Here is a 27,568-nt window from a genome sequence, read left to right as displayed (position 1 = left end):
ATGTTAAAACTTTTGTGTGTGCACTGCATGAGAAAGATGTGGTCGGTTCAAATATACAACATTTTATTTACTGTTTTGTATAGGTGTAAACTCTGTTGTTCTAAATGTCAGGTAATGAAGATGGTGATGACCCTTACTGCTGCAGAGTCTGGTTGTATTCACTATGTGAAGAGGGCTGGAGCAGCATTGGAGCCTGGCTGTGTCATTGCCAAACTGCAACTGGATGACCCAAGCAGAGTGCAACAGGTACTCTAATTTCTGACTAAAGCAGTCTGCACAGGTATACAAGTAGGGCATCATTTTTATTTCAGTCAGATCTACTCTCCGCTGCACTCTACGAGCATTGTGTTATTTGGATGTATTTATGATATATCACTTCATGGAGTCAAAGCATCAGTGATGCAGGAAATGAAGGCTGTCAGCAAAGATGAAGGATTAGTTATCTGAGGGGAAGATACTGTATGTCTGCTGCTAAATGTCACTTGTGGTTAGCTAATGCCAACAGCTTTCTTGGACACTTTTAGAGTAGCTTGTTTATTTCTAAGTATGTCCTTTACTTGCTGCTAGACCAACCATTAATCTGTCAGGAAAACATGAGTATAAGCACAACAATGCTCTAACATTTGTATTCGTGATTGTCTTATAGGCAGAGTTGCACACAGGGGCCCTGCCTATTATCCAGGCAGTAGCACTGAGAGGGGAAAAGCTACACAGAGTCTTCCACAACACACTGGATCATCTCGTTCACATAATGAACGGTTTCTGTCTTCCTGAGCCTTTTTTCAGTGTTAAGGTAAGAGTTCATAAGAACCTGGTCGCACGCCCGCATTAGCTCTTCCGTCTGCAAGCTCCGCCTGATAAATATGTGCTTCTTGTGTCTGTCCAAGTTGAAAGAGTGGGTGGAAAGGTTAATGAAAACCATGCGTGATCCCTCTTTGCCGCTGCTGGAGCTTCAAGACATCATGACTAGTGTCTCAGGTCGCATCCCCCCTGCTGTGGAGAAGTCCATCAAGAAGGAAATGGCTCAGTATGCCAGCAACATAACTTCTGTGCTCTGCCAGTTCCCCAGCCAGCAGGTGCCAACAACACACACACACACAGCCACAGCCACAGAATTCCACTCCACACATGTACTGTACCTTATCAATTACTGTTAAACCCCTGTTAAACATTGCACTGTCCATTTGTCTTTATCAACAATACAAATGTTCGCTTTCTCCTGCAGCAAAGTTGTTTGTTAAATATACAACATTTGAGATGGCGCCAAATCAAATAATCTGTCAAAGCAATATTAAAATTATGTTATATTTTTTTCATTTTTACTGATTCATGTCTCTTGATAGTTTTGTCAGTTTGGCAGCAGGATTTCTCAACTGTTGCTTTCCAATTTTCTCACCAGCTTGAAAAACACGGTTTCAACTTCTGATGACTTTTAACACAGTTTCTTTTGCTAACAAGTAATTTCACAATACACATCCAAGTGGCGGCGTGTTTGTCTAAGAAAGCACGCAAGTGGCTTTCTTTCTAATGTCAGTCTTTCTAATTCTGTCTGTAATAAAAATACAATGTCTGCCCTAAAAGGATGTGATGTGATGTGCTGGTGTATTACCTGGGAACACAAATGTCATGCCCAGGATCTCATGTTCTTTCTTCTGGTCCCTGTGCAAAGTTTGGATATAACACAAACACAGTGGCTGAGGGATCAGCCGTGCCACAGGGATTAAATGCTTATGTTGTCTATCTTCCTTGTTTCCAGATTGCAAACATCTTGGACAGCCATGCTGCTACTCTAAACAAGAAGTCAGAGAGAGAGGTGTTTTTTATGAACACACAAAGCATTGTTCAGCTGGTGCAGAAGTAAGCAACTACTCTATATCACAGTATAATGATTTTATATTGTCCATGTGTTTATTAAGCAGTTTGCACATGTGTAATTAGCACAATAGGTACATTTTTCTTTGTGTAAGACCAGACTGTTTTTATTTGTCTTCAACAGGTATCGTAGTGGAATTAGAGGTCACATGAAGGCAGTGGTGATGGATTTGCTCAGACAGTATCTGAAAGTAGAGATCCAGTTCCAGAATGGTGAGAAACAGCAAAAAAATAAATAATAAATATGTTATTTCTGCTTTCAGGGGTTTGTTGGGGTAACATGCTACCACATACAGGGGTAAAACAGCTGTGATTTTGCAGAAACATATTTTAGAATGATTGCATTGACTTTTTCTCTCCATTTGGTGGTGCTCTTTCACCCCATTTCTGCTGCTCAAGTGCACTAATCTTTTGGCGTGTTGACAGGACACTACGACAAGTGTGTGTTTGCACTGCGTGAGGAAAACAAAGTCGACATGGCCAACGTTCTCAACTATATCTTCTCCCATGCGCAAGTCACCAAGAAGAATCTGCTGGTCACTATGCTGATTGTAAGTATCTTTCTAAATGTAAATGATATACTGATTGAGACGGATATACACCTTCATCATATTCGTATTACTGTCTTTGCTTAGAGACAGTACAGTAAACATCATCTTGCACATAAGTCAAAGTGTGTATGCATTAGTATTGTGCAAAAGTAATTGTGGCAGTAAAAGTATCTCTTTAATAATTACTTAGTACACTTTCTAAGATGCAATTTATTCTCTTTAAAAAAAAAAAAAAGTAACTCAGTAATGCAGTAGTCATCAGGCTGCTGATGCTGATTTAGTCCTGAAAAGAAAACCAATATATGCTACACCATTTTATACCACTGTACACTGTAAAACAAACTAAAATGTTCAAAGCTTTTTTTTGATTTTGTGTTATGTTGTGTCTTTCCCTGTGTCTAGGACCAGCTCTGCGGCCGTGATCCCACACTGACAGATGAACTGATGACCATTCTGACTGAACTGACCCAGCTCAGTAAGACGACCAACGCCAAGGTGGCTCTGCGTGCTCGGCAGGTCAGACTTAAACTCTTACATTTTCAACAAATTCAACAAATTAGTTTTATGATCTGTTTTATATCGTTCTTTTGCAAAAGAACGATTTAAAAATGTGCCTGTTTTAAAGACAAGACATGAGCCATGGTGAGAAACTCACCAGCAGATGTCACTGTGTACCCTTTAATATGGAACAGGGTAGACAGTGAAAAGCAAAATAACTGCAAAATTAAATAGCTTTTAACACTTAAAAGCTGCAACAAAGTATGTATCTGTAAACATGGAGGTAGACATTGTCACAAGGGAAATCTTTGTGGCCCATGTAATACTTCAAGGAACACATTCATCTTTTTCACCCAGGTGTTGATAGCTTCCCACCTTCCCTCTTACGAGCTACGACACAACCAGGTGGAGTCCATCTTCCTCTCTGCCATTGATATGTATGGGCACCAGTTCTGCATTGAGAACTTGCAGGTATGCAGTATAAAAAAACAGGAGAAGCACTCTATAAATAGACAAATGAACAATACCGCAATTAACACAATTATTCCCTTTTTTCCCTAGAAACTCATCCTTTCTGAGACATCCATCTTCGATGTTCTGCCCAACTTCTTCTACCACAGCAATCAGGTGGTCAGGATGGCCGCCCTCGAGGTGAGAGGAATAACAGCCCCAGTCAGATTGCCTGAACTCAAAGCCTACAAACAATTTACACATCTGGCTAACACTGTCTGCGGCTCTATAATTTCAGGTGTACGTTCGCAGAGCATACATTGCCTACGAGCTCAACAGCGTTCAGCATCGACAGCTGAAGGACAACACGTGTATAGTAGAGTTCCAATTCATGCTTCCCTCATCACATCCCAACAGGTATCGCACAAGAACATGCCTGCAATGCTCTCATGCTGTGCATTACTTTCCCACCCTTCTGCTCCCCCCCTTCAATGGCGCTCTGGAGTTAATAATTGTATCAGTCCTCATTAATGAATTTTCCCATAATGGCAGAGATGCAGCAAGTTGACAGCACCATTATATGTATTGGCCACAGCTTGATGTTAATATGACATAGATATTAGCAACAGCACATTCAACTATCTCCTGTTGTTCCTGCTCACTGCTGTCTTATAATATCCATCCAGATCTGCCTTTTTCCTGTACACTGTTACAATCATTCCATTGTGTATGGGTTTTTTTAGACACTGTGATGCATAGAAATAACTTACTTTTGGAACTATTATAAGATGAATATAAAAGGCACTGATTATAAACAAGGTAATTTTAATCATCCATGGTGCCACGGTCCTCCATCATTCCCAGCTACACGTCATTGTTCATCGTTGTTCTCCATGTAAATGCTACTCATGTGCAGAAGAAGGGATTTTGCAGTTCTTTTCTTGTTAAAAGTGTGAGTGCCATGAGCAACAACGCTCCCGGCCTCAAGAGCCTCACATCACCTGGTCCCTCTTGTAAGTTCCCAGAAGAGAACTTGTGCCACGAAAAAACAGAGACAAAGTCCAGATTTGTCTTGTACATGCTCAGCATTTGAAAAAGCTTGTAACAGACTCCGTACAGTGGCATTACTGTTGCGCTCATGTTTTGCATCCTGTCTTTGTGATTGTGTTTGATTTGTCTGCGTGTGGTTGCGTGTATGTTTTGGTGTGTTTGTTTGCTGTCGCTACGCTGTGCTCGTATTTTTCTTTGCTGCGCTGCGTTCAGTGTGTTTACACAGTTAGTTGTTGGAACCCTGTGAATGCCATCATACGCTCATTCTGGTGCATGCCTGTGATTTACCGAGTTTGAATTAACCTCCGCGTTTGGCTCACTACTGTGAACTGATCCTCTCTTTGTTCAGAGTTTACCTCAGGACAAGGAAGCCTTAGGATCTCATAATGCATGTTATAAAGGGAGCAGTCAGGAAGTGAAATGTGTGTTTATTGCTAGAGTGATATCTTCTATTTACTTTATCCTCCATTTTTCATTCATTCATTTAGATACTGATAAATACACATTATACATATTACACAACACTCAGCCATTCACATCCTCATGCATTGCCACACCTTGACTGTCTTCCTTTCCTGATGCCTGACACTAACCACTTAGTAATCAATGTTGTTTGATTGCAGAGGGAACATCCCCACTCTAAACAGGTATTGTAAACATTCTTTTCATTGCATAAACTACTAGTGACTGTAGACTAGCTAGCTGCATGGTCGAAGCTGTAATTCGGGCGGAAATTACATCATCAAGTTGTTGTTTATGCTGCTTTGAAATGATCCAAAATGAACGATTTAGTAGCACAAGTGTAGTCTGGTTGATACGTGTGACGTTTCTTAATTCTTCTGAAAACAGCATGGCCCATGGCATTCAACCTTTGTGTCAAATATCTTGTTTGTGTCTGTGTGTTTGTGTCTTGTGGAACAAGTGTTCTAACTATCGGTGCGTGTGTATGCTTCAGTATTATAGAGGTTTTGAGTAACTTGGAGGCAAAATATGGCATTAGATGATCTAATTGTTTAGGGGGAAAATGTTGTTTTGCACCAGTGCAAAACATCAGAACTGAAACTTCTGACTGTCCTACCAGGAAAATGTCAGCCCCAATCCCGGACAATAAGAGAGCCAAGGACACTAAATTAAAGGAAACTGAACCCCACAAACTTAAAGCACCAGATAGTGAATCTAAGGATGATAATGCTGAGAAGAAAAATCCCTCAGATTTGGAATCAGTTGACAGGTTTGACACATAAAACCTCTTGAGTGCTTACTATGGGTGAAGTTTCTGGGACGTCTTAAAATCAAAGGACTAACGCACCAAAGAAAAACTAATTAAACACGACTATTTGAAGGGTCTTTCTGGTGGTTTTATGTTTTTTTTGTTCTCATGAAAGGAATATGTTATTTGTTTTAATTTAACTAACATGTCCTTGCATACTGTATAGCTGCGTTCACTGTGTTCACTGGTCATGGTGGAAGTTTGTTACTATTTGCTTTTTACAAGTGAACCTCATTCAGTTTTCTAAGGAGTCCCTTAAAATTAACACACGAGGCGTTCACATGGCAATTGTATCTCACCATCTTAAACTGCCAAAAAGTTGACGGATCAAAAAACTGTTGTGAGGTTCTTAAATGTGGCCTGGGGAAATATTCACAAAGTCAGTCTAGGTGTATGCCAGATTTCCACTGATTGTATTTGTTCTTTGTCTACACCCCAGGATGTCCTTCTCATCCAACCTGAATCACTATGGCATGGTGCATGTTGCCAGTGTGAGTGATGTTCTGCTTGACACATCTTTTACTCCACCTTGTCAGCGCATGGGAGCCATGGTCTCTTTCCGCTCCTTCCAGGAGTTCACAAGGTCAGTCCCAGTGTAAAAGAACGTGGCTATTTTTCATCAGAAGGTGAAATGCAGTAATGATACAAGTGTGATTGGGTGACTTCTGTCCTTTACAGGAACATTCCAGACGTGTTGAGCTGCTTCTCTGACTCACCTCCACCAAGTCCAACCTTTCCTGAGGGAGGCAGTCCCGTCCTGTATTGTGAAGAGGACAACAAGGTGACGAGAACAGACTGCTGCTTGTCACAGGCCCGGCATTAACCTGCATGACTGTGTAACTTAGAATTACATTAGTATTTGCTTTGTCATTCAGAGTGTACAGGATGAGCCTATCCATATCCTGAATGTGGCTATAAAGACCGACAGCGACATTGACGATGATGGACTGGCAGCCATGTTCCGGGAGTTCACTCAGTCAAAGGTGAGAGCTGTCTACAGCAAGGGCTTTGAGTCTCAGGATTTCAGAGGAGAGATTTATTAGTTTGAGATTGCTAAGGAAAAAAATCTAATTGGGCTTTTTTTTCTCCCCTCACTCTTTTCCCTGTTCCAGAAGTCTCTGTTGTTTGAGCATGGCATCAGAAGGCTGACTTTCCTCGTGGCTCAGAAGGTGAGGATTCTAATTGTTATTTACTTAAACAACCTTTTCTCTTCACACTCTGTTGCCTTGCATGTCACCAATTGAGTACTTCTGAATGGCATGCAACAAGATGTCAGAAATTAACGCATTGCATCTTAATTTTTACGTTACTATTTTGTCAGTATTCAGACGGAATGAGATTACTATTGTAATTGTAACAATAATTAACATGATTTGCATTTGCATTTAGCTTGTTTTCCTGTGTGTCTCTATATCTCTTTCTGCATGCCTTGCTTTCGCTACACTTTTGATGGCAGGATTTCAGGAAACAAGTCAACTGTGAGGTGGACCAAAGGTTTCATGTAAGTAGAGGAGGACAAAAGAAATCTGGTCGAGTATCAGTGCATGTGTTTGAAAACAGTCCAGACACGCCCTCGACAAAGGGACCGCGCATTGATTAGAAAAATATGTTTCTCTACAGGAGGTAGATCTAACAATAGTGTATTAACATAACTAAGTCGATTTTATCCCGAAGTGACGGCTTGATCTTACAAAAGAATCTCATTTAGCTCTGCTGTACAACCTTAAATTAACAAAATATAACCTCAGCCTGAATCAATAAAAGTTTGGGTTTGCAGCTTTTTGTTTTTTGAGCTACATTAAAGCCCCACTAGTGTGAACTCACTACGTTGTCAGTTATAGGTGCCCTTCAGTAACGTGAAGACACACTTGTATGAACAGCCAGGTAGGCATTGAAACCCCAGTCATTGCAGTTTTGTGATGTCCCCTCCCTGCTGTGCCATAACACGCAAAGCAGCAGTCATCTTTTCACGTTTGACCCATTATCAAGAAAACAGCCACTAACATTCAGATGACAGGCAATAATGACAGGGATTTAGGGCAGGATTAGATTTTGAGAAATGCCCAAATCCCTCTCCTCTGCTGTCGTGTTCACAATAGGCTTTGATTTGTCTTTTGATGGCACCATGGTCTCTGATGAAGGCTAATCATGCTAACTAATATTGCCGTCATTATGCGGGCCCTGTTACATGGAGAGTTTGCGCGATTATGCACGCTCACCCTAAAGAAGATTGTTTTGCCCCAGTTCAGCATATCGTGGAGGGTGAATACGATATATAATCACACTGTCAAATCATGGCTGCGGTGGTTTCCAGCGTGTTGTATACTATTGCAGCTCACTCATTATCACGTAGGCTGTGAGTTGATGAGAGTGTCTCCAATCGGACTGGCATTGTTTTGCAAGTGGGACACTTGATCATCTGATACTGTCAAATGGGGCTACCAGGCATTATTCAGAGGATCAAATGTCTCTGAAAAAGGAGATGTTTTATTCATTAGCATAGTGAGGGGTGCTTGTACGTGTAGTCTTATTATTACCTTTCTGTGGTAGCCAATACACAGTGATTCCTTGATAGATAAATTACAGCAGTAAAGGAGCACTGGACCCACTACATGTAGAATAAGGTGCTGATCGTCACCCTTTGTGTAGCAATTTAAGGAGAACCAGAGTAGCAGGATAGCTTAGTTTTGCCGGCTGCATTAAGCTTTGTCTAACTGATTTGTCATTCTTAAAACTGAAATGTTATCTTTACAGCCAAGTTTTTTTGTTTCATGTTGATTTATTTTGTTTTCTCTCTTTATTCTCACAGAGGGAATTCCCTAAATTTTTCACATTCCGCGCAAGAGACAAGGTAGGTGTCGACATATTACAGCCAAATCACCATTCTTACATTAAATGTTTTTCTCTCAGCGTCCTCATCGGTTTTGGCCACACACAAACGTGTGTTGAAAAGATGACGGGATGTACTTTGAGGAAGATAGATGCATATTATTATTGCGGCTTTGAAAATGAATCCACAAATTTGACCACGAAACAAAACCACCACCATCCCTCATCCTGGCAGTGCTGAATTTCCTTCCATCACAGTCAGCAACAGCTCTTCTATTCTGCTTTTCCGTCCCTGATAGTTTCACTACAATGACACCACTAAAACTCATTAAAGTAATGGACTCTTTAATTATGTCTCCCATTTAAGAGAAATGACACCCATTAGTAGCCCTCTGAGATTGAGATTGCCCCTGATTTCATTTACTTAATACAGTGTGTGGCTCGCAAGCGCTATATCAACTCAGTACTTGTGAAATTGCCAATTTGAATTACCTCTCTTGATGTAAGAAATGTTGGCATGAACTTGAGAGGAAATGTTTTTTCGGGGAAGTCTTATAACAAACATCTTTTAAGCAGTATAGTGTTGCTTTTTGTAATTTTCCCCTCCTGTTTTTTCACCAGTTTGAGGAGGATAGAATCTATCGTCACTTGGAGCCAGCACTAGCATTCCAGTTGGAGCTCAACCGCATGCGTAATTTTGCCCTGACTGCCATCCCATGTGCAAATCACAAGATGCACCTGTACTTGGGTGCAGCCCGTGTGGAGGTGGGCACAGAGGTTACAGACTACCGTTTCTTTGTCCGAGCCATCATCCGTCACTCTGATCTGGTCACTAAGGTAAGAATACAGAAGGACAATGAACTTTTGCATGAGTCGTGGGCATTATTCTTTGTATTCCTGATAGATTCTGAGTATGTTTGCACCTTTTTTGTTTATTTTTAAAGGGAACATCGCATGCATTTCTCACTTTTGGGGCTTTTTCTAAATTTAGTAGGGTGTGTGGCATGTCTGCCAGCTCAGAAAAGCTGATAAAAATCCTTACAGTCAGTTTATTATGAGTGGCCTTAGAGTCGAAATGTGTGATTCAGCGAGCGGTTTCAAATTTGTGAAGTAGATCATTTGTTCTGAACATAAGACCGCCCCTGAGCCCTGTCCCTACACGGCTTCAGGGTAGCCTTCAATTAACTGTACTGAAGTAAACATTGCATTTATTCCATCCTCGAGGGATAGGGCCCTGTTTAACACAATTGAGAATTTTTAACCAAAGCATGTAACAGAGATTCCATCAAGTCATGAAAGAAACATGTCAACTTGTAGAAATGGGCATCCAATGTCCCTTTTAAGGTTTTCTACAGTTCTTTAATGCCAGCCCCACTTCATCTTTTTGTTGTTCCATCAATAGGAGGCCTCCTTTGAATACCTCCACAATGAAGCAGAGCGTCTGCTGCTGGAAGCCATGGATGAACTGGAGGTTGCCTTCAACAACACGACTGTGCGAACTGACTGTAACCATATCTTCCTCAATTTTGTCCCTACGGTCATCATGGACCCATCAAAGGTTTGTGAAATAATCTCATACACACCTACGCACACATCACATTATCATTAATGAGCTTTATTAATCTTTCACTACATATTTCAGATTGAGGAGTCTGTGCGCTCCATGGTGATGCGTTACGGCAGCCGCCTGTGGAAGCTGCGTGTCCTGCAGGCAGAACTCAAAATCAACATCCGTCTGACCCCGACTGGAAAACAAATTCCCATCCGCCTCTTCCTTACTAATGAGTCAGGTTACTACCTGGACATCAGTCTGTACAAGGAGGTCACTGATTCCCGAACGGGACAGGTGGGGCCCAAAGATCGACAGGTGGGGCACTCATACATCATCCATCTCATCCGCTTATTGTCCGCTCACTGCTAAGGGCTTCAGCTCCATCCTGGAAACCTCAACTCCTGCAAAAAAATTCACTCTTGTAAAGATAAATGTAGAATTTGTTATGTTCATAAATAAATAGACGATTTATTGTTTATATATTGTTTATTTATAAAGTTGGAGGAGAGATCCAGTATGGTGTCTTGCTCTTAGCCCGGTGGACAGGTCTTTTAGTAATATGTTCTTCTCACAGCGGATCAGGTAAGATTTGTCCGTCCATCCAGCCACCCATTCATCCATCCATCCATCCATCCATCATCACTATCACTTCCATCCATTCAATATTAAGTGGATGTGGAGTACATGAAATATACAGCAAGCAATAAAGGGAAGACATCTTGGCACACATTTCATATGTTTTTTTATTTTTTACTCTGTTCACCCCTTTTTTTTTTCTTTTTTTTTTGCTGGGAGGTTGCTTTGTTAGTTCCATGACAGCAAATGTGAGGTGTCTAATTAGTTTTCTGTTTTAAGATTTGTTTTACCTTAATGTGAAGGTTGTCAAAGAGGTCAGTATGTTTGTAAAGTGACTCTCTTTATCCCTTTCTCCAGATTATGTTCCAAGCCTACGGAGACAAGCAAGGCCCGCTGCATGGCATGCTCATCAATACCCCTTACGTCACCAAGGACCTGTTGCAGTCGAAGCGCTTCCAAGCACAGTCCCTGGGCACCACCTACGTCTATGACTTCCCAGAAATGTTCAGACAGGTACCGTAAAGGGACATACTTCTTCAATATTGTGTGGAAAATTACTGAAAATACTGAATAATTAATCATTTCTATTTAATTTCATCTCCCAGGCTCTGAAAAAGCAGTGGCACGCTATTCAGACCTACGCCCACTTACCCAAATGCCCTCTGCCGTCTGAGCTGCTCACCTTCACAGAGCTGGTTCTCGACGCCCAAGGACAGCTGGTGCAGATGAACCGACTGCCGGGGGGTAATGAGGTCAGTGTTTTAAGCTTCACACATAAATACAGACACCAGAAGATTGCAATTACACCTAGCGCCATGCCTTTTTTCCCTTATCTATCCACTTTCTATTACATTGTGTGCAATTTCTCTTTCTCTCTGTAGGGGTCTCTGTGCTTCTTTGGCTGTGTTTTTGTGTGCTTGTTAAACACTTATTGTTTTACAACAAAGACTAATGAATCACTGAAATTGTGCTTTGAGAAATAATACTTATATTTAATCTATTATGTTTCCTAAATTTCCCCACGAGGATCGATAAAGTTTCATCTTATCTTAGAATAAATAAATGCTTATGTATAAAACATGACATACGAAAAACCTCATTTAATCTCATTCGCAACAAACAAATTCCTTTACCCTCAAATTGTATATTTCTCATACAGTTTTTATGAGCATGCTGTACTGATTGTGTTTATGCTTTTGTCCAGATTGGTATGGTGGCGTGGCGGATGACCCTGCGAACTCCAGAGTACCCAGCGGGACGTGAGATCATCGTCATAAGCAATGACATCACACACAAGATAGGCTCATTTGGGCCCCAGGAGGACGTTTTGTTCCTGAGAGCCTCTGAGATGGCGCGAGAGAGCGGCATCCCTCGGATCTACATCGCGGCCAACAGCGGTGCCCGCATCGGCCTGGCAGAGGAAATCAGACACATGTTCCACGTGGCCTGGCAGGATCCAGTCGACCCTTACAAGGTCAGCCAGCAGATTCCTGTACATGTGTTCTACTTGTGGACTTCTTTCACTTCAGATTTGATATAACTGTTTTTTTTTTGTTGTTTGTTTTTTGATTTTATCAACTTAACATTCAAATATTTTGAGCGTATTTTCCCTCTTTAATAATACACCCAACTTTAATTTTCTTTATAATGCCTGACCTTAATTCAGACGTCTACCTGGTGGCTGTTTGATTTATTGTACTTGTACCGTACATATTCATTTATTTATTAACTTACGGAATGAAATTAGGTGCTCTGCCTGTTTTTTGGGGGTTTTTTTTTGGTCTTTTGTAGCCTTTCAAATTATTTCTCGCGATTTGTCTTCTGCCTCTCTTGTGATGAAGCTGTCGTCGTTATATCTCCTGCAGGGTTTCAAGTACCTCTACCTCACACCTCAGGACTACAAGAAAGTTTCAGCCCTAAACTCTGTGCACTGCGAACACGTAGAGGATGAAGGAGAATCCAGGTAAAAAGTTTCAAAATACATGTTAGCTTAAAGATTAATTTCCTCACTTACGAAGAAGTGAGGAAATTAATCTTTAAGCTGCTGCAGTATCTGTCTAGTATGCAGCCCTCTGCAGTCTTGTGAGCGTCAAACGTGACAAGTGGAAAGAAACTGGGAGTGGTCACATCTGGCTTTGGGTGAACAAATGTGTTTTCATGCAGGTACAAGATCACTGACATTATAGGAAAAGATGAAGGGCTGGGTGTGGAGAATCTGAAAGGTTCGGGAATGATTGCCGGAGAATCCTCTCTGGCTTATGAGGAGATCATCACCATGAATCTGGTAAGACTGAAGTGGACTCTAGTGTGCAAAAACACATTTACAAACGTAGTCTGTTCCTTGGCCTGGGGCTGCATGGATTTGATAAGCTAGGATTTGATAAGCTGGCATGCGCTTCCCCTTGCTGAAGCCTTAAGATGCTTGTCTTGTCCTGTAGGTCACATGTCGAGCCATAGGTATTGGGGCCTATCTGGTGAGGCTTGGGCAGAGAACCATCCAAGTGGACAACTCCCACATTATCCTTACTGGGGCCGGAGCCCTCAACAAGGTAAAATAGTCGACTACAAAAATTTTATTTCACTGTTTTCATTGAAAACTGACTGTTATATGCATGTACAATGTAACACAGAAAGAGCATCAAATGAGCCGTCCTTTAATTCACACAATTAATGCAGCAGCCTTTTTAATGAGCAAATCTTTCAAAATATCCATTAATAGCCTATTAAAATATTCAGCTAATTTAAAATGAATGTCAAAAAGGCATTCTGAACGAGGAAATAAACAGTGAAAGATTTGTGTACCGTAGATCAACGAAAATAAAGTATAATAAAAGTCTACTGTGATTTTTGAGGCTTGTTCCAACTCGCTGATCAGGCAATTTTGTGGCTCGTTCCTTCTGCCTTGCTCTATTCTGCTAGGTTTCCTTTTCCGATCCCAGCTACAGGCCTGCCTGCCACTCAAAGTGGAATAATTGAAAGCGAACCATGAAGTTGTATTTGCATAGAAATAGAGTGACATGCCAGAGGCTGCAGTGCAGAGGACACCCATATCATTTGTTTTTAATCAAAATGAAAAGTTTTGCTGATGCAGATTGTTTTCTGCGCACGGTTGATTGGTGTAAGCTTGTATACGTGTGTGTGTGTGTGCGTCTTTGTGTGTGCATCTTCGTGTATGTGTGCCTGCACGCTTCACTACCTCTTGCTTTCCATTTTCTGTCCTTGTCAGTGCTTTAAGATGACTCCATTTCAAATTACATGACAGATCGCAACCCATGCAAATGGCCCAATGATGGTATACCTATTTGCTGGAAGCTCAATTGTCTTTAAATGACCCACCGCCGTTTAGCTTCATTTGTGGGATCAGTATCATAGTAACTGACAAATGTGGAGGAGATGTGTTGCAATATGTAATTTGTTTACAATAATTGTGTTTATTTTAAAATACTGAAAAACAGAGTTGATCTAGCAACACGGGAAAGGAGCAGGGTCGGTTTTCATTCTGCTCTGCTATCATATGGTTTGTGGCTATTAACTGAAACCTAATGGAGAGCAGGAGGCTGCCACCCAGAGATCATCATTTCATTAGCTGCTGGAAAGCACTCATATTTTCATGGGAACTGGATAGTAACTACTAGCACAAATACCCCAGTGAGCTGTTACTACCAGTTGGCCCCTCGTTTTCTTCCTTCCAGTCATCTCCCTCTGTTCCTCCTCCTATATCTCCTTCTTTTCTCTCCGCTGTGGAATCCTAATGAAGCCGGCAATGGCCGGAGGCACAAGGGTTTTGTGTATGTCAAGGTGACTGCAATGTTTCTTGGGGCTGCCGGCTTCTCTGACAGCTTTAGGAGAGTGCCCTAGATTTGTTGCCAGATACATAACCATTAATGGTAATAAAGAAAGTAAATGATGGCTGAAAAGGTGAGAGCTTAGGGTAGGGATTGAGCTCCTCTCTGATTTTTATGGAACCATGGCAGGGCCCTGCCACCTGTTCTCTGCTGCTTATGAAAATAGGGTGGGCTGAGAGTCAGTTTTTATGGCTTCAGGTTGGCATAAGAGCAACGTGAAATAAATTCAGTTTGGTGGTTTCCATCTTACACTTACAACAGTGACTACTACAGCTCACACCTGGATGATTCAGAATACTTGACAACAAAAATGGATGTAACCGGTTAAATTGATTAGATTGTTAACTAAAATGAGTGTTTGGTTAGTTTTGAAGAAAATCCCTCAGGAAGTAAAGTAGTTGCTCGCCACAAAGTGTTACCACTGCAATGGTAAGATTTCTGGTTGCTGATTACATGTATTGACAAGGCTGCTGATGTGAGTCTGTGTGACTTTGTCACTAACTCGCCTACACAGTGGTGACAATACCTCCTGTTAGCCAGCGTTGCGCAGCATTGTTTTCTGCCTCAATTTTTAGGCCAGAGAGAGCACCTTTTTAAAGGGCAAATCCACAGCCGATTAAACTGAGCAGTAGACTGTTGCTTCAGTTTAAGAGCAGGTTTCAAGAGTAAGTGATTCAGCAGTTTTCGGATGTACTTCATTCTGTGTAATATACCCACAAATGCCTTGTTTACTCCCATTCGTATGCCTAAAAAAACAGCCAGATAAGATTATCATCATTGCCCTCTGATATGAAATCCTCACCTTTGTGTTTTTCCTGTGTTAGGTGCTCGGCAGAGAAGTGTACACATCGAACAACCAGCTCGGTGGAATTCAAATCATGCACAACAACGGTGTGACCCACTGCACGGTGTGCGATGACTTTGAGGGAGTCTTCACTCTTTTGCAGTGGCTGTCGTATATGCCCATGGTAACATTTTGCTGTTCAATACAAAATGCTCCGTCACTTTGATAAATTCACCCATCCAGATGTTTTGAGCTGCTCTAAGGGGTGGATTTTAATGATTATAATGTCATTTTGCTGTCTTCAGTGTAAATCTAGTCCGGGGCCGATCCTCCACGCCAAGGATCCCGTAGACCGGCTGGTAGAGTTTGTGCCTACCAAGGCTCCTTATGACCCACGCTGGATGTTAGCAGGACGTCCCAGCCAGAGTGAGTGTCCATTCAGGCTGCTCAGAGAATTTATTTTTAAGAACACACTCTGATAGTGTAATACCTTATCGTGGGTATAGAGGGCATCTTGCCCAGGTGCATAATCGTGTAGCGAACTAACAGTTGTGGTAGATGCTGATTGACTGGTAATTATGTAATTCCAGATTTCATTAAGCAAGCAACTATGAATTATGCAGATGTTTGTAATTATTTTGACAGTTAAATGGATCCTGTATAACAAAAACATCTTAATTAGCTTGTTGTCTCTCTCACTTGCATGCATACTATTTAGTTGCTAGTTCCAGCTTGTCATATGCATCATTTTTTTTTTTTTTTATGTAAAGTGTCTTTGAGTATCTTGAAAAGCGCTTTTAAATAAAATGTATTATTATTATTATTATTATTATTATTATATGCGATACCTTAAATGAAATGCCTCCCTTTTATATATATATACACTATGTATATATATATATATATATACGTTGATTATAGTTTAAATGTTCACTTTTAATGAAAATTTGTTTTGTTACAAAAGTAGCGTGGCCTTTCACAGGCAATGCCTTTTATAGAGATAATTTATTCACTTTCCCATACTACTCATCAATAATGCTTTGTCAGTAGTTGTAAGTCACACTCTCAATTTTTTATGCGTTATGTAAAGTATAAATAAAGATTTATTATTTCAGCGTGATATCCCTAGAGTTAAAGGTTGAAATAATTAATTACAAGAGAGAGGTTATTGATACTATTGGCAATCTAAGAAAGAAACAGTAAAGCTTAACATCTTGCTGCTAAAGGTTACATCAGCACCAAAACTCAGCACCTGCAGCGTGTTTTACACTGCGGGTCAGGACTGAGCAGGTTCCACATCAGTGTAATTACAGCCTGAGATGGCAAAGAGATCGGGGGACCGTGTGGGAAGTCAGTCAACGTCTCTGGTTGTGATGAGTGGCAAGGCTTAATTGAATGGTAACCACAGGCTGGGCATGTTTCTCAGGGTGCACAGGCAGAAAAAGAGCTGAGCAAGCCTGCTTATACAGTCATCCATCACAGCTGCTGCCAAGATTACAGATTCTGAAGAAGAAGAGAAAATATACAAGCTCAGACTGTGTGCAGAAAAAAAGCCAAGGGTTTCAAAAGTAGCATGGGAAGAGAGAATGGTTTCAAAATGGATTTAGTTCCTTTTTTGCATTTCCAATTTGGAATAAGTAGCTCCAAATTCTCACCTCTTTCATTACCATTTTAACTTCTACTCTCTTACTACTCTTTTTCTGTCTCTTTTTAAAGGTCCAAAGGGCTCCTGGCAGAGTGGTTTCTTTGACCAAGGCTCTTTCATGGAGATCATGCAGCCATGGGCTCAGAGTGTTGTAGTAGGCAGAGCCAGGTAAGTTCCAAATAACACACTGAACCAGCTCCCACACTGATTAAAGTCAATCTGATAAACATCTTTTTCTGACACTTAGTCAAGGTATTTTGTAGACATTGAATGGCCTCTCTTTACAGACTGGGAGGGATACCTACTGGAGTGGTTTCTGTGGAAACCAGGTCAGTGGAGCTGTCAATTCCAGCTGATCCAGCCAATTTAGACTCAGAGGCAAAGGTAAGGGTTCTCCATTTTATATATACACGTGCAAACAGGCACACAAATGTCAAGATATATACAGACATTTACTTTGGTGCTGATTTTCATTTTCTGATTTGATGTTTAGATCATCCAGCAGGCGGGACAGGTCTGGTTCCCGGATTCTGCTTTCAAAACAGCCCAGGCCATTAAGGACATGAACAGGGAGGGGTTGCCTCTCATTGTGTTTGCCAACTGGAGGGGCTTTTCTGGAGGAATGAAAGGTACCCCTGCTTCAATGGCAACAGATGAATATTGGATTTGAATCCATTCCTTTTTCTCATATGAAGTTATTCTTTTTAGATATGTACGACCAGGTGTTGAAGTTTGGGGCCTACATTGTGGACGGGCTGAGGGAGTACAAGCAGCCAGTACTGGTGTATATTCCCCCTCAGGCCGAACTGAGAGGAGGCTCCTGGGTGGTTATAGATCCCACCATCAACCCCCGTCACATGGAGATGTACGCCGACAAGGACAGCCGGTGAGTTTGACAGAAAAAGGACACATTAATTGTCATTTCTATAAAACCACCTTTTTTCACTTAAATCCTCCCTGTCTCCAGAGGTGGAGTGTTGGAGCCTGAAGGAACGGTGGAGATCAAGTTTAGGAGGAAGGATCTGGTGAAGACTATGAGAAGAGTAGATCCAGTCTACATGGGCTTGGCTGAAAAATTGGGTGAGCCCTGCACTTCAATTCTAATTATAGCTCTTTACAAGAGCACTCCCTCGGGAGACGTGTCAATCACAGGCTTCTTGGATCAATCACTAGACTTTCCTGTCTCTCCTGTGCAGACTATTGATTTCACTTTGGTCCATTGCTGCATTGGCTTGGCGCTTTGGGCAAACTGATGGAATGGAGGTTTACTGTGGAGGGTTTGGGAGCTTACAGATTGGAATTGAAAGAAATCAGTTTTTGGTAACAGCAGCAAGGGGACTGGGGGGCAGCTCCAAACAAAATGCTGTTAGCAGGATGGTAATGGGAATTTAAGGCCAATGTTTGGATAGAATTTGGTTTTCACAGCTGAACCTCATTGTATATCCTGTATTTGTTAGAATTAATTCACAGAACTTGAAAAAAACTGCACAAATAACAAATGCAGCAGTTTAATCGCAACCATTCTTTTTTTTTTTTGGTATTATTTTGATACTCCAACAGGAACTCCAGAGCTGAGCCCTCCTGATCGAAAAGAGCTGGAGACCAAGCTTAAGGAGCGTGAGGAGTTTCTGTTGCCCATCTACCATCAGGTGGCTGTACAGTTCGCAGACCTGCACGACACCCCAGGCCGTATGCAAGAGAAGGGCGTTATCACGGTGAGAATTAATGCTATCTTGTGTGCAGGTACTGCTACAGTAAGAATGTGAAGTATGTGGATAAGCTGAAATGCCCACAGGGGACTATCTGTCTAGCTGCTGCTGCACCTGCCTGGTGAATAATGTTTGGTCTCACCAGGCTGCGAGATTCGTCCTCATAATTATCTTCTGATGACCCTGGTCAATCACCTTAGCAACTACAGAGCAGCCTCGGGCAGGCCCCATCTCATTCAGCCCCATCTTTCACATACAAATACACACATACACACATGACCAGAAGGGTGTTTCACAGATGGATGGCAGTCGGGATGCTTTTTTTTTTTTTTTTTTTTTTTCCTCTTTAGACACAGTATGCACTGAAAAGGATCGCTAAGTGTACTGGACCCTAGGTTTACCTCAAGTGCACCAGCCGAGAAATCTTGTGATAGTGGGTTTCTAAAGGAACATCATCATAACTTAATTTCACTGTATTCAGTCAGTCCTCTGTGACAGATTGAGGATGTTCATTTCAGTGTTATTTGTCAAAGCCAACTGTTTCATATTCAGTCACACATATTGTCTAGGACTATGTAATAGATGTGGCAAACTAAAGCTCTGATTTTCAATACGTACAAAGCAAGATATTTTTTGCGAGCTAGAAGGTTTTGTTTCTTCTAGTTCTAACTAACTGTGACAAACTAGGAATGGGTTAGGACAGGCTGAACATGAGCCGCATTCTCCCTTACATTCACATATTGGCATTTAATACTATGATGAGCTGCTTTTTATAACAGTATCTGCTTGTCTTTTGCCTTTCTCAGGACATCCTGGAATGGCCGACGTCCCGTCAGTTCTTCTACTGGCGTCTACGCCGTCTGCTGCTGGAGGACACAGTGAAGAGGAAGATCCAAGCGGCCAACAGCGAGCTGACAGATGGCCAGGTCCAGGCAATGCTGCGCCGCTGGTTTGTGGAGGCCGAGGGGGCTGTTAAGGTAAAACCCATTGTACCTGTTTTTTTTTTTTTTGTTTTGTTTTTTTTAATGTTGTCTCTTAGTATTCAGTGTGAAAAGCGCATTAACATAGTATTTCTCGAAGAATTCGGCAGCTTATAACAACATTCAGTAACACTGATAATTACACTTCACAACTCAAGCTGACAGTGAAAATTTCACCATTCCCTGACATAGCTGACATGGCCGGTTCTGTTAAGTTCCAAAAAGGACAAATGACTTTCCTTTGGTCCAGACCTTAGAAACCGTTCACTCCACTGATTTGTTACATAAAACAACTGCTTCTTAGTTGAAAAAACAATCAGTCCAGTGAACACCACAGGGGGACTAGCTATTAGCTAACCAAGGAGGAGTAATCCCAACACTGGGTTGCCTTTGCCCTGACAAAATCAGTATGTCGTCATGGCTACCGGTGTTGAACTATAATGGTGTTAGATTCAGGCAAATACCTTGGTCATTTGTCACTGGTTATGGAATATCAGTTCCATTCCCACATGGAAACTGAATAGAGCTGAGTCATCATCAAATTGGATAATACAACCGATGACTATAAAATGACTTTACAAAGAGATGATGAAAGCCCGTTGTTGACTGAATGTGGTCAACAACCTTATTTTGTTTGATGATTTATTTCACAGGGACAGCACACATTAATAAACATCTCTGTATATATGCCAGAGTTAGCCAAGAGGCTTATTTCCCATCTTCAATCCCTGTAGAAGGACACAGCATCTTTCCTGTAGTATACATTCTTATCATCTCCCCACAACCACAAATATTTTTTTCCGATGCTGTTTCTCATTTGTTTTTACGTTGGGTATCCATCTCATATCCAAAGTGATGAGTAATTTATTGAGGCCCATAGATCGGTATGACTTTTACTCGTTTCGGGGAAGTGTGTGGAAGCGTTAAAGTAAATGACTTATTAGCTCCTGGCCTTGGGGATGATGGGAGATGGTGTTTATTTATTTATTTTTATTTATTTATCTATATTCTCATCCCTACAAGGTGTACCAGATAAAGAAGTAGTAAGCATTCCTATTAAATCATCCTGATTAAATACAGATGGAGGAGATAACTGGCAGTTAAAGCAAATAAACATCCCTCAAAGATACATAAATGTGGTTTCTTCCTGGCCCAGTCTCGGGCTCAGAGGACCAGCCGCAGGGGTGACAGGAGCCGGCTCAGTGTTTGAGATCTCTTAAGAAGTGGCCTTCTTGTTAGCTAATACATTAGCCCAATCAGGACTGGCTGTCTTAAGCCACAATTAATCACAGCCCTGGCACGTGCAGATAGGAGAGCAACACGCTGTTTCTTAATTAAAAGCAAACAGATTAAAAATGATTAATAAGGGCATTAAATGTTCTTGTGGACCTCAAGCAGGACTGTTCATAAAAAGGCAAAGAGCCCATTAAACCCCTCTACCCCCAAATCTTTGCTAAGCCCTCCAGCCTGGCTTTGTTTCGGATCAGAAATGCCAGCACTCATGAATACTAATTTTCCCGTCGGGTCCAGTCAACAAGACAGCAAGCCCCCACTCTGTGCATGTCCGTCTCTTTTGTTGTTGATATGTATCTGTTGACTTGGGATGGTTTATATATATATATATATATATTTCATGGTATGCAGGTTGTAATTGTGTGCTGTATCTTTTTAATTGCCAATAACATTTATACACACTCACACTTAGAAAAAGTGGGATTTCTATTTATTTATTCATCAGTAAATGCTATTTATTTTTTTAACTCTGTCTGCATTATTCAGGCCTATCTGTGGGATAACAATGAGGAGGTGGTGGCATGGCTGGAGAGACAGCTAGCTGAAGAGGAGGGCGCAAGGTCCGTCGTCGATGAGAACATCAAGTACATCCGCCGAGATCACATTCTCAAGCATATTCGCAGGTGATAACTCTAAACAATGCAGGTCTAATGTGGTGAGGAGTTGAACAGTCAAACTACTGAAATAAACGTCATCTTTACCTCCCTTCGTCCATCTGACACACATATATTCTTTTGTTTCCCCCTCTGTGTCCAGCCTTGTTCAAGCCAACCCAGAGGTTGCCATGGATTCTATCGTGCACATGACCCAGCACATCTCACCCACACAGAGAGCTGAGGTGGTGCGTATCCTGTCCACTATGGAGACCGCCTCCTCCTAGCGGGGGCCTGGCCTCTCCCCCCAGCTCAGGCCACAACCACAGGCGAAAGGAGCCTGGATCAGAAGCAGAGCTTCTCCTAACCGAGGCTAGGCTTCCAAAACTGAGGCTGGAAGAGCCAACACGATGGCCCTCGGCAGGTGCCAGGTTACTGATGAATTGTTGGCAATGATTCTCACTATGAGTTTAGACGACTGACATCAATTATAACATTTTGTGAATGGTCTTAGGTGTACGCTAGTGTTTAGAAAAATCCACGTATTTTGTATTAAAGTGCAATTAAAACAGAGACAACATAGAAATTTCTAATATTTAATATGGTTGGAGTTTACAGTTTGCTCAAGATGCTCATGCTTCCATGATAATCAGTGGCCTCCGTCGTTTTAAACTGGAGTGCGCACAACCGTAAATTAAAAATGTTGTCCTGTTAACATGCACGTTGGTTTGTGACATATGCTTGTTAAGATTTGCAAGTGTTTTGATGACCAGCTCGACAATGACAACACATTGCTGGGGGAGTCAGCAAGAACAGGGAGTTTTGCTCCCCTAAGTAAGGAGCACTTAGTTACTGAACAAAGACAGGGAACGCTGTAACAGATTTGGACAGGGGAGCCCAGCAGGGAGCAGGGACGAGGTTTCTTTTTAGAGCCTGACTGTTTCACAGTTACCCTGCAGTGAGCAATGGGCATCTCACCTCATAACAAAACCACAGCTGTCCCTTCTGTTCTTACCTACACGGTACATGCTGCTTTAGAGGCACTTTAGTGCTTACTGTTCCCTTACAATGCATACAGATCAAATCTGTTGCATACAAACATACATACATAGACGAAGAATGAATGAAATTAACATTAACGCGCACACGGTGGATTTTACTTTAAATAAGAGGTTGATGATGGCAATTTACACTGAATAATACCATACTTGTTTAAAAAAGATTGCACCCTAGCGTTACTAACTAAAGGAATATATCTGAATTTACAACTGGTTAAATGTCTGTGAAAGAACAAACACTACTGTTCACTTGACTAACATGTTTCACATCAGATATGCTGTATAATCTTAACTGTAATCGTCGGAAACTGTCCTATTTAAAGTTTGTATGTCCTGTACATGAGATGTTACTTATTTTTAATATTAATTTTTTGGAATCTCATACTACTCCTCTACTTGAGTTTGTTACCAGCAGACATTATGGAAACCGCATCATAAAGAGAAGAGTACATAATAATAGCGTCATTGTGTCATGTGCTCTGCTGAAAAGCCAATGCTAGCAACGTGTCGTGGCTTCATGGTCAGTGCTGTGCCTTTTATGTGCCCGGACAGACATACGCCGTCCAGTTGCTTCATAAGTAACTGGACGTTTCCAGTGCAGGAGTGGAGAATATGCCGTGATGAGCTCTAAATGTGTGTGCAAATTTAATAAAGCTTACCCAACTTAAAGTGTGTTCGTGTGAAAACTTTAAAGTCTCGACGTAACAGAAATATGTTGTCTAACAAAAGTTTCCAAGAATTTCCACTAATTTAATTTGTGGGTTATTTTTCCTATATTGATGATCCTGAGGACAGATAATCACATCACTGGAAGCCTCATTAATTTCAGTAGTCAGAACAAAGTCTATTACTCTGGAGAGACATTTTCTGATTACTTGAAAATGATAGTCTTCCCATTCCTCAATCCACACATGATTAAAGTGGCGTTTTCTTTCTGGCTTTTTAACTTCAACAGTATTAAAGAGGATGAAGCAGATCAAACAAATATTGAGGGATCTATCTCGTCCTCTCTATTATTTTTTTTTTTTTTCCTCTTCTTATTTTGTCTCATTCAGTCATATCATCCCCATGGCTCTGTCAACTCTATTACCATCCTACCAACAAATATGTAAGACAAATTGAGTTGCATGCACCCAATACCCACCACAATTATACGAGGCCCAATAAGAAAATGAGTCATTTGGCAGTATAATTGGAAATGTGCCTTGCTCGGTCTCTCATGGTCTCCCAGAGGGGTTTGCTCATTTGTGGTGGCATGCTAGGCTGGCTAATTCTGCTTTTAATCACTGACAAACTGCACAATCAGGTTCCTGCTCAACCACTGGAGTGGAGGGAAGAGGATTGGTTGGTGAAAGTTGCAGCAAACTTAATGTTTTAGTTAACAATATGCACCGGGGCGTACTGATTTATTGCAAAATATAAAGTTACACCACGAGTCAAAGACGAAAACTTCAAATGAATTCATGTTAGAATTGAACGAAGGAGTTTCTAATTCTTTATTTCCAGACTTCCGAGTTCCACTGGCTGCTTGTTCCAGGCAGAGCTGTGGCAACACTGGAAGAGGGAACGGCACAAAATGGTAAAGAAAAAAAAAAAAAAGAAGGAAAATCAGTGTCTGTGATGAGACTGAAATGGAGGCATTAAGATGAGCGCAGAGGGGAGACTCAATCATGCATCTGAGGCAACCATAATTCCACATTCACGCGTCTCAATGACTTGACAGCACTTGAGAGACAATGCCAGTGACCCAGTTGCAGGATTCCAATTAGCAGGGTGTATGCAACAGTTGAGATGAAAAGAGAACAGGGTCTTTACAGATCCTCGGGGCTGCCTGATTACTGCCTGAAAACAAGAGTCTTTTGCCCGTGACAAAGAGTGGAGCGACACAGAGGGAGTGCCAGGCCCCAGCTGTTCTCCCTCTCTCCAGGCTGAGGATTTTGAAGAGCTCATCTCTGCCTGCCTGCCAGCCTTTTTTTTTTTTTTTTTTTTTTTTTTTTAACAATACAGCCGCACTGCAAGTTTGCAGCAGCCCAGTCTCAGTAAGCTTCATTTCAATCCTGTATTAAGCCAGCACAGGGTGTAAAAAGATCACATTCTGGTCAAAACCCTGGCTCTTTTACATCAAGGTATACAGAACGACTGTCAACATCATCACTTGTGACCCTATACTCGGCTATACTAAACAATATGCAGTCCCCAATTACACATTTCCATACCTGTGTGAAATGTTTGATCAAGCCTGTGCATGTAATAGTATAATTTAATTTTGCACCTTATTGTATTTTGGAACACCTATTAATAATATAGTGAATGAAAAAAAAAAATGAATGAATCGTGTGTAATTGTATTAATGTAAAGGTAGTTTATGTTAAATGTGAATGTTATATTCTCAGTATGATTGTAAATGTACTTAAAAGTAATATCTAATGTGTCAGAGTTAAAACTGATTTTAAAAAGAAATCTGAACTCAATGAAATCACATCAAATAAAGGTAAAAATAAGCTGGATTTCTAATAGGGAGTAAAACACTGTTGTCACACTACAGGCTTTGTTTCAGTTAATAATTATCATCTCTTGATGGTGCTGCTCTTGAGCATGATTTCCCCAACGCGCTCCAGACTTTGCGCTCCAGCCTTTGCGCTCCAGACTTCCTTGATGTACGATGTTTGATATACATATCTAACGGGTTTCTGAAATGCAATTTTCATGTTAAGATAAAAAAATTGAAATGAATGTTCTGTTGTGTCTTCAGTGAAAGCAAGCCAGACTGCAGAGTTAGGCAGTGAGCGTGTCAGCCGGACACAGGGGTCAGAGATTACGGCACCCTGCGATCATTGTCACGTAATGCATACATTTCCAATCTGTCGGGGACTGGTAAATATTTGGTTGCAGGCTAGGATGCAAATTCACATGCAGGAAACCTTTACGCAAACAGAAGAGGAAGAAGTCGTGAGAGAAAGATGTGAACTTTGAAGCCCATCAGCTGCTAAATATTTTAATCTTCTCTTTTTTATTTTGAACAAAATAATGAGATCCACCCCATCACTGAGCCCCTCATCACGTTCTCTCCTTTAAAGCAAAATAATATTACATAGCTGAGTACACAACAGCTAACTTGTGATTTGTCTTAATACTGCTGTCACACACATTAAAACAAGAGAAAGAGATTCAATATGAAGAATAATATGCAAAAAGCTCCTTATGTGCATTGCAGACCAGGTGACGCTGCTGCCGCTCTCTGTACCACACAGCAGCTCCCTGCCTCCCCGACCCCCCCAAACATTAACATTCATAGAGCCAGTGGAGTGTGGCGAGCCGCGTACATCGAGCCAACTACGAGACGCAGGATGAGGATGTGGGGAGGGGAGAGGGAGGACTGAGAATGAGGGTGGTGGATGAAGGGGAAGGGTGGGACGTGATGGTGAAGGTTGCCCAGTATGGGACTGCGGAAAGGTCAGCAAGCACGGTGCCACACCTTTGGTCATACATCACGATTATGAGTGTAGGTCAATGACTGGTGTAGGAATTATACGAGCAGCGGCATGTCTGCTGGAAGAGAGGCTCTGTTAGAAGACGCCACTGCCCACTGCTACTGCGTGTCCCAGTAAATGTCAGCAAACATACAGTTCAAGCCATGCTGGCCCTAGGGATGGCCTGTTGGTTTGTCACTTTGGGCCAAACTGAAATATCTCGACAATTACTGGGTTGATTGCGAATGAAGTTTGTGCAGGCGCTGTCGGTCTCCAGAGGTATGAGCGCTTCTGACTTCGGTGGACCCCTGACTTTCTTTTCACACAGTGAGACTGACATTTGTGTTCATATTAAATTATATTTGGAGAGAATGTCAGGGAAATTGCCTGAGTGGGTGGACGGTCACAACTTTGTGAGCGTGTAAGAATCACAAAACAGCCCGAGTCATGCGCTAGAATGCGACGGCTACACCAAGAAACACCGGCATTGGTGAAAATGGAGGAGGATACAGATGGCAACGCAACAGCCAAAGAATTTCAAGGAGCCAGAGCACAAGGGAAAAGAAATTTTTATTTCTGTGTGAATTGTAACCTTAGATGTTCTACAAAAAACTGTCATGAGGATGTTATCACATACTTGACAAAACTAGGCCTGAGTCTATCTCTGATAGCAAAAAGAACACAAACAAAAGGTATGTTTCATCTTTAAAAAAGGTTTTAAAAAAGTCGTATACGGTATGAACGTATGGCGTAAAGGGGTATCCCAACTTATCCAATGAAGCTTAGGTGAAAGTTCTATAAGGAAGTTCTGTCCCCTCTCGATCTGTTCCTCTCCGGTGAATGCGTACCATCACTCTGCTTCCCCATCTCTTCCATTTTCCCACGCTGTCAAAATCAGCCTCTCCACAGTTTAAACCTCACAAGTTTCTTCCAACTAAACTATTTGCCCTCCTTACCATTGCCCTCGTCCCTGTGCTTTAAATTCACTGTCGTTCTGCAGGGCGTCTATGGTGCAACGCTCCATAGGTCCATCAGCCCTGTCTGTATCTGCCCTCATTGTTTCAGCTTCAACTCCTCAACCGCCACACTGTTACCTTGTGTGTTCAAGTTTCCTTCATAAATGTTCATCCTGCACCCACTTCTCTCCTAACGGAATTGTCCGGAATGCATGCAAACAAACAGCTCACGCAGGTTAACAGCAGTGGAGCAAACAAAGAAACATAACAGCTGTACTTCTATGGACTGCACCTCCTCTTTTGAAAGCAAGACTGTTGGACGTGCTGTGGCTGTTGCCGGTTTCATCTTTATATTGATTGGAAAAACTCATCCTGTGCAGTCCAGTTCAACGTAGCATGCCAAGGAAACTAGAAACTAGACTGATGACTTCAAGAGCCACGCCACAAAGCATCTACTGAACATACACGTACTGTAGGCTGCACTCATTATGAGTTATGGTATGTACAGAGTTGCTGACTATAATGCAAACACCGGTTCAGCGGTGGCTCGTTTTGGGAGGTGCGCCACATTAAAATGCGTGTGTCAC

General features: G+C 41.6%; 1 protein-coding gene across 4 annotated transcripts in view; it reads left to right on the top strand.

The window, feature by feature from the left end:
* acaca (acetyl-CoA carboxylase alpha) overlaps positions 1–23,275 on the top strand; it is a 32,893-nt gene extending 9,618 nt beyond the window's left edge. The window contains exons 18-55 of one of the 4 annotated variants that reach the window (XM_084564389.1): positions 112–246; positions 647–793; positions 888–1,076; positions 1,757–1,857; positions 1,997–2,085; positions 2,299–2,423; positions 2,826–2,939; positions 3,279–3,392; positions 3,483–3,572; positions 3,670–3,788; positions 5,045–5,068; positions 5,503–5,652; positions 6,131–6,274; positions 6,370–6,472; positions 6,567–6,674; positions 6,804–6,860; positions 7,148–7,192; positions 8,501–8,542; positions 9,142–9,357; positions 9,923–10,078; positions 10,163–10,387; positions 11,006–11,161; positions 11,254–11,400; positions 11,853–12,122; positions 12,514–12,611; positions 12,812–12,932; positions 13,087–13,197; positions 15,318–15,461; positions 15,583–15,703; positions 16,994–17,090; positions 17,210–17,306; positions 17,416–17,551; positions 17,631–17,808; positions 17,890–18,002; positions 18,483–18,637; positions 19,438–19,608; positions 21,391–21,527; positions 21,661–23,275. In XM_084564389.1, coding sequence (XP_084420515.1) covers positions 112–246; positions 647–793; positions 888–1,076; positions 1,757–1,857; positions 1,997–2,085; positions 2,299–2,423; positions 2,826–2,939; positions 3,279–3,392; positions 3,483–3,572; positions 3,670–3,788; positions 5,045–5,068; positions 5,503–5,652; positions 6,131–6,274; positions 6,370–6,472; positions 6,567–6,674; positions 6,804–6,860; positions 7,148–7,192; positions 8,501–8,542; positions 9,142–9,357; positions 9,923–10,078; positions 10,163–10,387; positions 11,006–11,161; positions 11,254–11,400; positions 11,853–12,122; positions 12,514–12,611; positions 12,812–12,932; positions 13,087–13,197; positions 15,318–15,461; positions 15,583–15,703; positions 16,994–17,090; positions 17,210–17,306; positions 17,416–17,551; positions 17,631–17,808; positions 17,890–18,002; positions 18,483–18,637; positions 19,438–19,608; positions 21,391–21,527; positions 21,661–21,784 — 4,869 coding nt within the window. In that variant the 3' untranslated portion in view covers positions 21,785–23,275. Of the gene's footprint in view, positions 1–111; positions 247–646; positions 794–887; positions 1,077–1,756; positions 1,858–1,996; positions 2,086–2,298; positions 2,424–2,825; positions 2,940–3,278; positions 3,393–3,482; positions 3,789–5,044; positions 5,069–5,502; positions 5,653–6,130; positions 6,275–6,369; positions 6,473–6,566; positions 6,675–6,803; positions 6,861–7,147; positions 7,193–8,500; positions 8,543–9,141; positions 9,358–9,922; positions 10,079–10,162; positions 10,388–11,005; positions 11,162–11,253; positions 11,401–11,852; positions 12,123–12,513; positions 12,612–12,811; positions 12,933–13,086; positions 13,198–15,317; positions 15,462–15,582; positions 15,704–16,993; positions 17,091–17,209; positions 17,307–17,415; positions 17,552–17,630; positions 17,809–17,889; positions 18,003–18,482; positions 18,638–19,437; positions 19,609–21,390; positions 21,528–21,660 lie in introns of those variants that run through there. The other 3 variants (XM_084564390.1, XM_084564391.1, XR_014699541.1) reach the window with 3 other exon arrangements.
* Positions 23,276–27,568: the final 4,293 nt, after the last annotated feature.

This window comes from Chelon labrosus (genome assembly GCF_963514085.1).
Source record: "Chelon labrosus genome assembly, chromosome: 17".
NCBI classification, from domain to species: Eukaryota; Metazoa; Chordata; class Actinopteri; order Mugiliformes; family Mugilidae; genus Chelon; species Chelon labrosus.
This window is presented reverse-complemented; position numbering and strand designations above follow the sequence as displayed.